This window comes from Chrysemys picta, chromosome 7 (genome assembly GCF_011386835.1).
Source record: "Chrysemys picta bellii isolate R12L10 chromosome 7, ASM1138683v2, whole genome shotgun sequence".
In the NCBI taxonomy this organism is placed as follows: domain Eukaryota; kingdom Metazoa; phylum Chordata; order Testudines; family Emydidae; genus Chrysemys; species Chrysemys picta.
In genome coordinates, this window is record NC_088797.1 from 13,087,360 (window position 1) to 13,101,565 (window position 14,206).

General features: G+C 40.0%; 1 protein-coding gene across 9 annotated transcripts in view; it reads left to right on the plus strand.

Moving 5' to 3' along the window:
* Positions 1–13,607, plus strand: part of CNTN6 (contactin 6) — a 221,507-nt gene extending 207,900 nt beyond the window's left edge. For 7 of the 9 annotated variants that reach the window (XM_005288540.5, XM_008168082.4, XM_008168079.4 and 4 more), the window contains 4 exons: positions 774–960; positions 9,988–10,100; positions 12,301–12,469; positions 13,320–13,607. In XM_005288540.5, the coding sequence (XP_005288597.1) occupies positions 774–960; positions 9,988–10,100; positions 12,301–12,469; positions 13,320–13,420 (570 nt within the window). In that variant the 3' untranslated portion in view covers positions 13,421–13,607. Of the gene's footprint in view, positions 1–773; positions 961–9,987; positions 10,101–12,300; positions 12,470–13,319 lie in introns of those variants that run through there. The other 2 variants (XR_010589022.1, XM_008168085.4) reach the window with 2 other exon arrangements.
* The last annotated feature ends 599 nt before the right edge of the window (positions 13,608–14,206 follow it).

Genomic DNA, 14,206 nt, shown 5'->3' on the forward strand with positions numbered 1-14,206 from the left:
CAATGGGTTTTCATGGGATGTAAATTGGGATTGATCCCAAGAGGTGGTGCCTTCAGGATAGAGTGAAGGCACACTGGTGAAGGGTGGGGGAAAGTTTTTTACATTACCATTATTTGTGCTCTATATGTTCTATGAATATACTAACACTGAAATATTATTTGAGGTTCCAATGCTGTAAATCCAACCCATTCCACATGCACTATGAAAAAAACACCAACTTCTCTAGATAAAATAAGCCTAGAATAAATCAAATGCAGACAACAGAAATATTTAAAATTCTATTGTCCTATCATTATGAGCATACATATCAAACAAAGGGGCAGGGGTGTAGAGTATGCAAGCCCTACTAAATTAAACATCCATTAGAGCAAGAGAAAGGTCTAAGTAAATAGTTGCTATTGTATCAAAACTCATAATTAAAAATCTCCTTGATGGCTGATATAAGTGTCTCATTGTGTCTTTTTAAGTCTTTTTCAAATATGCTCAAATTATAAAATCAGACAAGCCTTTAAAATTTCTTACCTTATCAAGGTTTCCCTTTTGGACATCTATAAAACTAGGGATTTCTCATTTGCTTTTCTAATTTGTATTCAGAGTCTGAAATTTTATTTCTTCACTATAAATATTCATGGTTAATTTTATTTCCTGACAGTTTCAATTACAAAACATGCTGTCTTTCTTGAAACCGTAGTTGTTGGCTTGTCTCGTTTCCAATCAAGACTGTAATTGGTGGGAAAACAATGAACTGCCTGTTCTTTGCTCTTAATATTCAGGTTTTATACTGGACAGATGATTCCAAGGAAACTGCAGCTGGTAAAGTTAGAGTCAGTGGAAATGTAACAGCAAAAAACATCACAGGACTAAAGGCCAACACAATATATTTTGCAACAATAAGAGCTTACAATACAGCTGGGACAGGCCCATCCAGCACTCCAGTCAACATCACTACTAAGAAGTCACGTAAGTATTTCATTTCATATGCAATGAGTTATACAAAAGCAGAACAAATGCCTAACCTTATATCAACATATCACAGTGCATCTTTGTTTTATGTGGTGATGTTAATAAATGGATCCCAAATAGCTTGACCGTATTAAACAGTGCATTTAAAAATAAAATAAACTAATTTATCTCTCCTTCTGCTGTTAATAGGCAGAGTAGTCAACATTAAAAAGTCAACATTTACCAACAGTTTCCTCCCCTGTGATATCTGAGATGCCCATTCAGTAAATAGGCAAAGGGAACTCCTGGGGTGAAATCCTGGCCACAATAGATATGGCTGCGCTACGACTAGACACCTGTGGCTGGCCCGTGCCAGCTGACTCGGGGTAAGGGGCTCGGGCTAAGGGTCTGTTTAATTGCGGGGTAGATATTTGGACTCCGGCTGCAGCTTGAGCTCTGGGACCCTCCCACCTTTCATGGTTCTAGAGCCCAGCGCCAGGCTGAGCCCGAATGTCTACACCAGAATTAAACAGACCTTTAGATCAAGCCCAAGTCAGCTGAAAAGGGCCAGTCGCAAGCAGTATAGAGTCATCTAATTATGTCAATGGCAAAACTCCCATGGATTTCAATAGGACCATGAAAAAAGCAACAGAGGGTCCTGTGGCACCTTTGAGACTAACAGAAGTACTGGGAGCATAAGCTTTCGTGGGTAAGAACCTCACTTCTTCAGATGCAAGAGGTTCTTACCCACGAAAGCTTATGCTCCCAGTACTTCTGTTAGTCTCAAAGGTGCCACAGGACCCTCTGTTGCTTTTTACAGATTCAGACTAACACGGCTACCCCTCTGAGAATAGGACCATGATTTCACCTCTGCGTGTTATTTTATCTGTTCTATTCTACCTTTAGGTGATTCCCCCAATAATTCCACATTTTTTAGAACATAAAATATCTATGGCATTTCAGAACTGAAATTCCCCACAGTTCAAGGGGATTTGGTTCTGTATGTTTTAGGCCTATCTTTAGTATTTAGACAGCAAAAAGATTAAGCACTTGTAACTATGTTCACTAGGGGGGAGGGATAGCTCAGTGGTTTGAGCATTGGCCTGCTAAACCCAGCATTGTGCGTTTAATCCTTGAGGGGCCACTTAGGGATCTGGGGCAAAATCAGTGCTTGGTCCTACTAAGTGAAGGCAGGGGGCTGGACTTGATGACCTTCCAGTTCTATGCGATAGTTATATCTCCATACATTATTATGCTGCCATGTGGCAACCATTGATAAACATTTACTTTTGAATAGCCATGATGTGCTACATTGCTGCATGTTTTCATATGCGATTTCAAAAGAGATGGCACGTCAATAAAGAAAAGCTGGTCCAAATGGCAAACAACAATATTGGGAACCAAGAATATGAGTTTGGGGTGGGTTCTTTTGTAATACAGTTGTTAAATGTTACTGGTTAGATTGTTGTCTTCCAGTGTTCTGCAGAGTGAGAGAAATATATGTAATGGATTCATATAAAGGCAGATTATTCAGTCATTTAAATTTCCCATGGTAACAGAATTATGACAAAACATGCCACTCCCTTTTTAGAACGCTGTCCAATGAAGCTAATAACTGATGGTGTTTTAAGGCTTGATTCTCCAAGGTGCTGAGAAACTCCTGGAAGTATCAAGCGCAATCCAGGAGCTACCAAGCATCTCGCAGGATAGAGTCTTTAAAGACGTGTGAGAGACCTATTAGTTAACAGTAAACACACATTAGAAAAAGCATTATGCCACAGATCTACACAGAAGGGATGTATTTGTGGAATCATGATAAGAATAAGATTTAAGACTGATCCAATTCCAGTGGAAGTCATTAACGTCAGTGGGCACTGGATAAAACAGGGATAAAAATAGCAAGAGTTTGAAGAACAATTTTGTGCAATAGTGAGCATGCATGTGCATACCATATGGCAGATTCAAAACAGAATCTGAATATTAACCAGACATATCATGTCTAGATGATATCTAAATAAGCATATTGTTGTCAAAGGCTTAAATCAACTACTTAAACTTCTCTTGCCCCTTGAAGATTGATAGAATTTACAGCTAGAAATTGTACTGATCCTTAATTAGATACAGTGGTGGGAATGTTGGACATGTAAGTTACTAAGTGGTATACAGTTTTTTCCTTGCTATCAAATACATTCTGAGTGCCTCTCACATATTATCTTAACCCCAGTCATAATTCTGCTTTTTTTTTCTGCCTTTATTACATATCATTTCTAGAGATGAAAAAATACACATACAAGGGGCTCTATAAAGCCAAATTTATTATTATAGTGCTGTCTGGAAACTTTGCTATACATTTTTGTCATCATTTTCATAATAAACTCTTGTTTTCAGTGGTTTCTGAGTTGGAAGTGAAAAATAATTCAGGCAGAAACCTGGCATAGAACCTGGAAATTTGGCATATCCTGGAAGCAAAACATAATGGCAACTAAGAGGAACCAAATGACTTTTTAATATGTAGTGTTATGATACATTATGAAAGCTCAAACGTGTCCCAGTACATACAGCTTAATATTTCAAGTATTATTAGAAAAAATAGAGTTGGAGTGGAGTTCTCAGTCCAGAATTAGGGCCTGTGTGAAAAGCCCTCAATGTTCTCAAAATCTTTTGCATTTGTTTCTTGGATTTGCTCTTCTTCCTGAATATTAGGCTTTAGAAAGAGTGAGTCCCCTATTAATGTCAATTTAAGAGACAATTGTATTGAGTATTGCCATCCTTATTTTTGTTTAACTGCATCTCCTTTTTAGATTGCAAAGACTTCAATGTTCAAAAGGGATTTAGTGAGTTAGGACTAAATTGGACACTTAGCTCCATTGGGAATTGGACACTTAGCTCCATTGACAGAATCATACTTAGGGCATAGGGGAAGGCCAAATAATTCAAGATGTACCCTTCTCACTCTAAATTTCTAGTTAGAGTTCATATAGTTTATTTTACCCATAATAAATGTGGTTATCATAACCTTGGGTCCTAACTCCCCACCTTCAGTCCACAACTTACATACTGCTTCCTGGAACGGATCTACAACTTTTGCTGCTAGAAAAATGAAAAGGTAGCATTTTGTTTGTCTTGTAGAAGAGAGAGAACACAAAATATGTTTTGTTTTGTACTGGTTTTTGTAAACTTCACTATCAGCAGAACTGAATTTTGCTTATTCCTCAAAAGAGTACATCAGAATTAGAGCTAAACACAAAATTTGTAACAAACAGTTTATCCAATGAATTTAGTCCTTTTTCCTGTCCGAAGTGACTGCTTTATGCAGATTAACTTACCCTTCAAAATGATTATTGTGGGTGAAATCTTTTAGCCTATGGATTTGTTGTGAGCTGCTCACTACATATATTAGTTTGAATACATCATCATGTGGCTGAGTGCCTTCTTGTGACCTCAAGGCAGTCCTGCAAATAGCCCCTACCCCAATTTCTGCCTTTTAGGTGCTTCTTCTATAACTCACAAATCCTTTTGTCCATTCACACATCTCCTTAGTTTTTGGTTTATTAAATTAATAAACATTCAAATTCCTCCTTAAATTGATCTGTTTACATCTTCTCATCAGGTCACTTGGAGGCCTCCTGCTTCCGATTTCAATCCCAGAGTCCCAGGTTTCTGCGCTGGAACCTACTTGCTCCCAGCAACCTTTCTACTCATTTTATCTCTCTCTTAGATGGCCTCCATAACTCTCTCAGCTCAGCCCTGGTATCTCAGTGTTCTCTGCTGTAGCCTATTTGCTCTCCAAAATCAGTCGTCTCCCTCCATCCCCACTCTAGTCTCCTAGGGAATATCATCTCTGCAGCTTCCCGCTGCCCTTAATAACAGATACAGGTGAGCCCTGCTCGGGTATGCCTGCCTAGTAACTAGGGTTGGCTAGCATTTAAAGAGGCAAGTCACCCTGTTACACCCTGTCATTGAAGTGGTGTGATTGGTCACCTAAGCACACAGTAAGGCATTACTCACCATAACTGAAAATGGCAGAATCTGTCCCTTAATTTCTTAGAACCTTAATTTATCTATCTATTAAAGGGTGTAATTATACTTCGACATTATGAGGGCTCATTAACTAATATTTGAAAAACTCTAAGTTCCTCAGAAGATAGGTGCTTTATATGTGACAAGTATGAAGTAATAGTAATGATAAATGAAACTAAGCCCTCTAGATACTCTAACATTTATCATTAGAGGACAGTGTATAAGAATGTAGAGTAGGTACTGTATGGGCCTGAACTATGAAGTTCTGATCTAGAACTGAAATTCCCCACAGTTCAAGGGGATTTGGATCTGTGTGTTTTAGGCCTATCTTTAGTATTTATTATGACTGACAGCAAAAAGATTAAGCACTTCTAACTATGTTCACTAGCAGCTTTGTTGATTAGTTCCCACCTCCACCACCAAATACCCACTTCTCTCTATGTACCAAAATACTTCTGGTTTAGTAAAGCATCTGTTTCAGAGTAGCAGCCGTGTTAGTCTGTATCCGTAAAAAGAACAGGAGTACTTGTGGCACCTTAGAGACTAACAAATGGGCTGTAGCCCACAAAAGCTTATGCTCAAATAAATTTGTTAGTCTCTAAGGTGCCACAAGCACTCCTGTTCTTTTTAAAGCATCTGTGTTTTCTTTTGATTAGCATGACACTAGAATGACATATCAAAGTGAGATCTGCCTATCAGAATATTCAATAGGATGAAGCTTCTTGCTCAAGAAAGACTAATTCCAAATATTGCAAAGACTGTTAGGCTTTTGTTTGTTTGCTTACAATATTTTAATAAGAATATTGTATTCACATTATTTTCTCTCTGTAGGCCAGACCTCCCAGTCCAGTCACATGGCTTTCTGCACAGACCCAAGGAGGTATGAGGGATGGGAAAGATAGCTGTAAGCCACCTTTCTTGTCCACCAATCTAGGACTGGCTGGGGGCCAATCTGGCCTCCAAAGTAATTTGGAGCGGCCTTAGGACTGCTCTAATTTACACAGGTAGTGACTGCCCCACTGACTGTTCCATTAGCACAGTGAACTCCAGGTTGGATATTAGGAAACACTATTTCACTAGGAGGGTGGTGAAGCACTGGAATGCATTACCTAGGGAGGTGGTTGAGTCTCCTTCCTTGGAGGTTTTTAAGGCCCAGCTTGACAAAGCCCTGGCTGGGATGATTTAGTTGGAAATTGGTCCTGCTTTGAGCAGGCGGTTGGACTACATGACCTCTTGAGGTCCCTTCCAACCCTGATATTCTATGATTCTATGATACACCTTCAGACCTCTCCAGATGTATCCCCCTACAGTGGTGAGGCTAGGAGTGGACAGGGTACTGCTGGCTAGAGGGAGGAATCCCAGAATACCACATGAGCTTTACAAGGTGTACAGCAGCCAGGTGGAGGGCAAAGGATCTGGCCCAGAGCTTTTATATTTTTATTTGTTTTTATTTTTTTGTGAAATCTGCCTTACAAATAGCTATGGAGGGCAAAATAGAGGCATAGGTAGCCCCATGTAGGATGGAGTGAGGCTGGTGAATCATGCATTCTCCCCTCCTCAAGCTCCTTGGGGATTCTCTGGAGAGGATGGTAGTACCACAGGCCATATTACCAGCCCTGTTGTAACCCTCTTCACTGTTGGGATCCCATTTTAAGGGGCAGCTGAGATCACAGGGCATCCCTGGTCATCTTGCTCCACTGGAGCCTTGTTGATGGGTAGTGCAGGGGGAGGGGGCACAACAGGCAAGCCTCTTGGCTCATTCCGCTTTGAGGATGTTAGGGGGATCTCACTGGGATGGTTGAGGAGAAACTGAATTTCACCCATGAAGTTTCCACTTCTTAGCCCATTTGTATTGGGAATCCAGTCCTGGAGTAGGCAAATTGAAAGTGCTCCTCCTCCCTTTGTTCTTCACTTGGTGACCATCCTAGCCCATAATGCTGTCTATTTCCACACTGTGATAATGGTGTCCATCGGTGCCTCCCCACCAGGACATGGTACCAGCAGTGAGTGTGGAAAAAAGGACCTGGGCAGATACTGAGAAAACAGCCTGAAAGGAGGCTGTGAAGTTACTGACTGGGAATGGGTAGCACAGTTGAGATTCCATTTTGGAGCTAATTGACTGTTTGATAAAGCAAGAAAATTAATATGCACGCTGCATTTTTTTATTCTCCTATATAAGCCAAAAATTATTAAATACAACTAAGATCACAGGGTACTGTACATTTATCACAGCAAGGACACCATCACACATATAGCTGTATTTTTGTATATTAGGTTGGCAAATGTGACTGCCATGAATTTTTGCTCTTGGCTACGTGTTTTGGAGGTCTCTGTTACCCCTTTGGTGTTTAGGAAATTCATGGTGGCTGACCAGCCTACATCCTTGTGCTGAAGAGAACAAACACTAGTTCTAGATTCTGGTTGGCTTTTACATACAGATAGTAGTAGGGCCTGGAGTTCCCTCTGCAATCTCCTTCCCCTCCACCCCAGTTTTGCTGCACAAAGGCAGCCAGAATATACACCGTAACAGCAAGAGGGTTTGGATAACTCTCTTGTGATACAAACGGACACATTTTGGGTGAAAGTCAAATGGTAATGGCTTATGAGTTTAAGTTAGACTTCAGTGGCACAACAAAGACCTTTGTGGCGGCTCTTTGGAGAGGGGTGAAGATCCTCCATGCACAAGTACTTGCAACGCTACCATGAAAATACCCATCAGCATACACAATTGGTTGAGGATTCATAACACTTTCCCTTCACTGAACCTCCTTGTGAACAAGTAATTGCTTGAAAAAGTGTTTGTGGAAAGCAAATAAGAGGTTGTGAACATCAGTTAAGTGAGTTCACTTTTTATGCAAGTTCATGGACGTTTTCTAAAGAAAGAAATCAGAATTCACCCAGCTTTCAGACTATTTCTCAGTGAGGGAGCGGCTGAAATATGCACACATCTGTTTGGTTACACCTCGGTTGTTCACCAACATCTTCCTTTCCTAATGATGAAAAGGATTAAACCTCTCCACAATTATGAAACAAACAACACTACTTTTCTTGCATAATATAACAATTAGTTTGTTCCATCTCTGTAGGAAACAAAAAGAGATTACAGACTGTTATCAAATTAACTGTTCCTTATAATTTACATATGTTAAGTGTCAAGGTCAGATGTGGAAACAGCAGTGCATAGATTTAAAAGGGGAGAAAATGGATGCCAGAAAATTAATATGTTCATTTTAGGTCTGAGTCATGAAAACCATAGGAGTCCTTCTGGTCCTAATGAATCCATTTTCTTCTTTCCAATCCAAGTCTATATTCATAGACTTTAAGGTCAGAAGGGACCAGTGTGGTCATCTGATCTGACCTCCTGCACGTTGCAGGCCACAGAACCTGTAATAGATTATAACCTCTGTTTGAGTTACTGAAATACTCAAATCATGATTTGAAGACTTAAGTTACAAAGAATTTACCATTTACTCCAGTTCAAACCAGCAAATGACTTGTGCCCCATGCATCGGGGAAGGCAAAAAATCCCCAGAATCTCTGTCAATCTGACCTGGGGGGAAATTCCTTCCCGACCTCAGATATGACAATCAGTTAGATCCTGGGCATGTCAGTGAGACCAGTGAGACAGACACCAAGGAAAGAATTCACTGTAGTAACTCAAAGCCCACCCCATGTAGTGTCCCATATCTGGCTGTTGGAGATATTTCTATTAGTAGTCATATGCCATTGTAGGCAATCTCATCTCATTCCCTTAATTTCTAAATGCTCTCCTCCCAGATGTGGTCCCTAACCAAGACAGATACACCATACCGCAGGATACAATCCACCATTCTAAATCTCAAATTTACTTCAGAGATGCTGTTTCAACTTCACACATCCTTGGAGAACCCCCTGATACTTGGAGAACTCTGAATTTTGCAAGATTTAATCCCAGTCATTTTGGGGTAGATTTTCAATGGCCTGAGTGAAGAGCTCCCTAAACTAGCCACTAGGAAATGCCAAGGAGTGGGGACAGGCTTAAGTCCCACCAGTCTCCACTCCAAGATATTTAGGTGCCCAATTCCAGGCAAAAGGGAGGCACCTCCCCCTGTTTGGGATTCTCAGCCATGAACCCTCTCCTGAAATTAGTCTCCTAAACCTAGTCAGTCCTTTCTCATGAAAAAAAAAGACAGAGGATTGTGAGCATATATACCAGATTGGGCCCCACAAGCAAGACAGGCAGGGGAACACCTCATTTAGGAATGCTGGCATGGCTAGTGCACCAAGCAGGTTGGTGGCAGTCAGGACTTAGGCATTTTTTGCACATGCCCACAACTGGAAGCTTAGGTGCCGTGGGGACTCCAGGTACCTACTGGGTTAGGTGGCAGATCAGCAGGGTTTTGAGGATCTCAGTGGTGCCTAAATTCAACATTGGATCTCAGTAGTGCCGAAAGGTTCAATTTAGGCACTAAACTTTTAAAGGCATTTAGGTGCCTAACTCCACTTGATTGTAGCAGGAATTAGTCACCTAAATACCTTTGAGGATCTGGAACATTGTGGATCTAGCACCTAATGAGTGTTATTTGTGCCTTCAAAAGTCTACTCTGTCTACTGGACACAAGGGTTCCTAAAACCCTGGCAGTCTGATCTATTAAAAACAAAGATTTGCACATTGAGCTTGTTTCAAGCTTTGTAACCTCATTTTTTTTCTGATATCCACATAGAAAAACATTTTGTAGTACATTACATCTAAATATTCGTAATAGTACTTAAAATTTAACAAAATCTATTCAGTGTAACTTAGTATAGGCTGAAAGCACCAGATTCTTCCTATATTCCTAAATTGCACTTTTCTCAGTAGGTGATTTGTGTTATGAGTAGAACTTTACAATTCTAACTAACATGATAGGGATGACTGACCTGAAAATATTTTTACTCCTCTTGGTTTGGATCAGCCGTGCATTGGTTACTTTCATGTCAGCAGCTTGTTCGATTATACTATGCAAATTAATATCAAATTGTATCTTGTGATTATTTTTTTTAAAGCACCAAGTCAACCACCAGCAAACATTGCATGGAAACTGACAAATTCAAAAATATGCTTGAATTGGGAACATGTAAAAACAATGGAAAATGAATCAGAGGTGTTAGGCTACAAAGTAAGTAATTTCTTTGTCTAATTAATCATACATATTGGTTATAATAGAGACACCACAAGTAGAGCAAATGCTTGATGACAATCATACTTTCCCTGAGACTAATCACTAAGTGGAAAATATTGACTTCTTCAGTGTTTGGGATGCATGATGGACAGTCAAATATAAAAATTAAAATTGGGCTATCTGCTATTAGCTCTTATAATTTGTCAATGCATAAATGCATCTCCACACAGATCAGAGGATAGACCTCTAGGTAATAAAAGTGTCAAGGAGCTCTACCTGAAAATCATTTTAATAAATCTATTGTTTTAAAAGGGTAAATTTAGTATGAAGCCTGTTTGCAGTGGTTTTGACCAAGGAGGGAGGTGGCCACAATCCAGTTCAAGAAAGGAAAGATTCTTCATTCCCATCATGAAGAATTTAGACACTGGCCTTTAGGCCCAGTCCTGAAAAAACTCTTCCTCACATGGGTGAAGACTTGCATGAGTAAGGATATGCAGGACCTTTGTGGAATTGTTGTTTTACTCACCCCAAGGTTATGCACAGATATTTCCCATGGAAAAAAAAAGAACCCTGCCCCAAAAAACAAAACAAAAACATCCAACATTTCTGGAAGAGAGGTGAGCCCATACACTGTTACTCCCTAGTGAGTTATGTTATTTGACGAGCTGCACACTTTTGGGGACAGACTAGACTGTTGAGTTCTGTTAGGTTCACTCCTTTGTGCTTTAACCATTTGCTTCTAGGCAATACTTTTCTATTATATTTCAACATTCTAGGAGCTCTTTAAGTACTCACTGCAATAAACCTATTTTAAAAATGCCATTAACACCATTTCTCCATCCACTTCACTCTTCAGTTTATCTTTTTTAACATAAAAGTGTCAAAAAGCTGCCAAGAGCAAGAAGTTATATACTGTCATTGCTGTGCTGGCAAAGAAGAAAGACTTCCTGAAGAAGAGATTATTCTTGCATGCAGGATTTGCATCTAAATTTATCTCTGGCTAGCCCTCGTGCACCAGTGAAATAGTCCAACCAATCTGTAAGCTGGCACAACGATATCATAACAAAAAGACCACATGAACAGTACTAAATGAAGTGAGTTCTGTGTTAGGAGAGAAGGAGTTCTAGTTGACACTATCCAAATTACTGTCTCCTCTTGAGCTTTTTTAGTACATACACCTACAGGTTGCTTCACTTTTTTCAGATCCAGCGGCAGCTCCAGGCACCAGCACACCAAGCGCATGCCTGGAGCGGCAAGCCGCAAGGGGTGCCCTGCCGGTCCCTGCGAGGGTGGCAGTCAGGCAGCCTTCGGTGGCGCGCCTGCAGGAGGTCTGCCGGTCCCGTGGATTTGGCGGCAATTCGGCGGTGGGTACACCGAAGCCGCGGGACCGGCGGACTTCCCGCAGGCATGCCGCCGAAAGCCACCTGCCTGCCGTGCTTGGGGCGGCAAAAAAGCTAGAGCCACCCCTGTTCAGATCTGCAGATAAGCATTACATTGCAGTCAATGGGAGTATTTGTATTGATTCAGATGGACTTTGGATCAGAAACAAATGGGCAGATTTTCAAAGGAGCTCAGCACGATGGTTTCTTTGCTGTTTTGAAAATGGGGCCACAAGGGGAGATGATGGGCAATGAGCTGAGCTGTTTTCAAATCAGGCCTCAATTGTGGAGGAGAAACTCTAAAATCTGGCCTTAAGTGCATCCTCCGTACTTCCACACTGGGTGAGATAGAGACATGAATAATACATTTTGAATAATCTTTCATGGCCTTACACTGTAACTGAAATTTGGATCTATTTCTTATAGGGTGACCAGACAGCAAGTGTGAAAAATCGGGACGGGGGTGGGGGGTAATAGGAGCCTATATAAGAAAAAGCCCCAAATATCGGGACTGTCCCTATAAAATCGGGACGTCTGGTCACCCTAATTTCTTATGAATACTGTATCGCACATAGGACAAGGGCTGGCATTGTAATTGAAGCACTACACCCATTAGGCCCCATATGCTGAATCTACACAGAAAATTGTAGTAACTTTCTGAAGTGGTCTGTGTTTCTGCTCAATAAATCTGCAGGGTTCTGAAAATGAAGAATTACATGTGTGTGAGATATGAGAAATAATGCACTCTCAGAGACCCTAAAAAAGGCAACTACAAAAATCCAATTATTTCTGTTTTTTTCTAATCCCTTTATATTTAGATTTCATACAGGCAAACTAGACAAAGCAAAACTCATATACTGGAGACAAATAACACCTCAGCTGAGCTTCTGGTACCATTTGAAGAAGATTATCTCATAGAAATAAGAACAGTCAGTGATGGTGGGGATGGCAGCAGTAGTGAGGAAATTAGGATTCCAAAAATGTCAAGTAAGTTGTTTTTTTTTTCTGAATATTATTGTCTAAAATGAAGCCAGTGCACTTCTCAAGGGAAGGCTAACTAGATCTTCACCACCATCGATGAGCAATAGCATGGCTTAATCTAGGTAAACCTGGAACAATCTCTGGTATAGTTTTATGTTTAATGCAAATTGGGGAAAGCAATTTATACAGTCTGTGTGTGGCCTAACTTTTCAGGGTCTCTCTCCCTCTGCAGTGGCCTGGAGAGTGGGACCAAAACTCCATGTGGAATAAGTGACTCTGTTCAACACAAGGGTGTGCCTAATAGGCATTATGTAGCACTGATTTGTTGGTAATAGACTTGGGGGTGCATCTCCTCCTAAAATACCTTCAGAGAAGGTGCCAGCTATCATGAAAAGGTTCCTCCTTTTCTCTTGTTGAGATGAAGTTATGTCATTTTACTTCTGTAATTCCTGGGCAATGCTGCCGGAAAAAGTACTATTTGAGCCCATTAGCAATAACAAATAGGGTTACCAGATAGCAAGTCTAAAAAATCGGGATGGGGTTGGGGGGTAATAGGTGCCTATATAAGAAAAAGCCCTCAAAATCGGGACTGTCCCTATAAAATCAGGACATTTGGTCACCCTAGTAACAAAGCATCATGGTCCCAATCTTATGAAGTGCTAGCGTCTCTGGGCACTGATGACACTTAGCACCTTGCATGAGCTGATCTGAATTATTATAATTCATAACATGTGTATATGCATTTTTGCTGAAAAATTTGAATGATTCTGAATTCTTTGAAAAATAGATCTGACACCAAGTACTCTTGCATATGAATTTACTTGCCTGAGGTGGTTTTATTTTTGTATTTTTATAGGTTTAAACTCCAGAGGAACAAAATCATTCCAGTTGGTAGTCCATGTGGTAACAAATGGGATTATGATTCTGAGTTGCATTCTTACTTTCTCAGCTCTTTGATGATTAAAGCCACGGACAGTCATGGACATTTGAAAGTAAATCGTCTATAGATTTTATCCTGATACTCCAGCCATAGTCAACATTCCCGATGACTATACTACTGGGGGGGTGGGAATATACACTGTACAGTATTAAGAATGTAAATATCAATATTGCATTAATAAAAATATATTAATCTGTGGATAAATATACATAAATAAATTAAATGGAGTGGTGCCAAAATATAGCTGTGTGATTGCAACAACTGACACCTATTATATTTTGCAAACAATGAGGTATGGTGCAAATCCAGTTTAATTATATGACCCACATGAAAGACCCGGGCCAACTCATAAATTGTGAATTGATAACAAAGAGGGAATAGGTTTGCAGATGTTTGTGGAGTGGATATTTACCCTATCTTCCTCATTTCAATCTTTACAAAAGAATAATAATCACACTTTACAATTTAATGAAAAAATATTTGTTTACATTTTGCACCTATTTGTATCAGGTTACTACCTGGATGTTACAAGACATGAATCGACATATAATGTACCCTTTTGAACTTTACCAAATTATTTTCTCTGAAAAGGGAAATAGTCATCTGCTTCTACAAAAGGAATTAGAGTCCAATCCAAAACCCACTGAACTCAGTTAAAACAATCCCATTGACTTCAATCCCACAGCCTGTGGATTAGGCCCTTAACGAGACAAAATGTCTTATGATATAGCATACACTAAACCAGTATAGTCTCAAATACGTTTTTAAAAAACTTTTTCATGCAAAGAAACTATTCTGGTCAA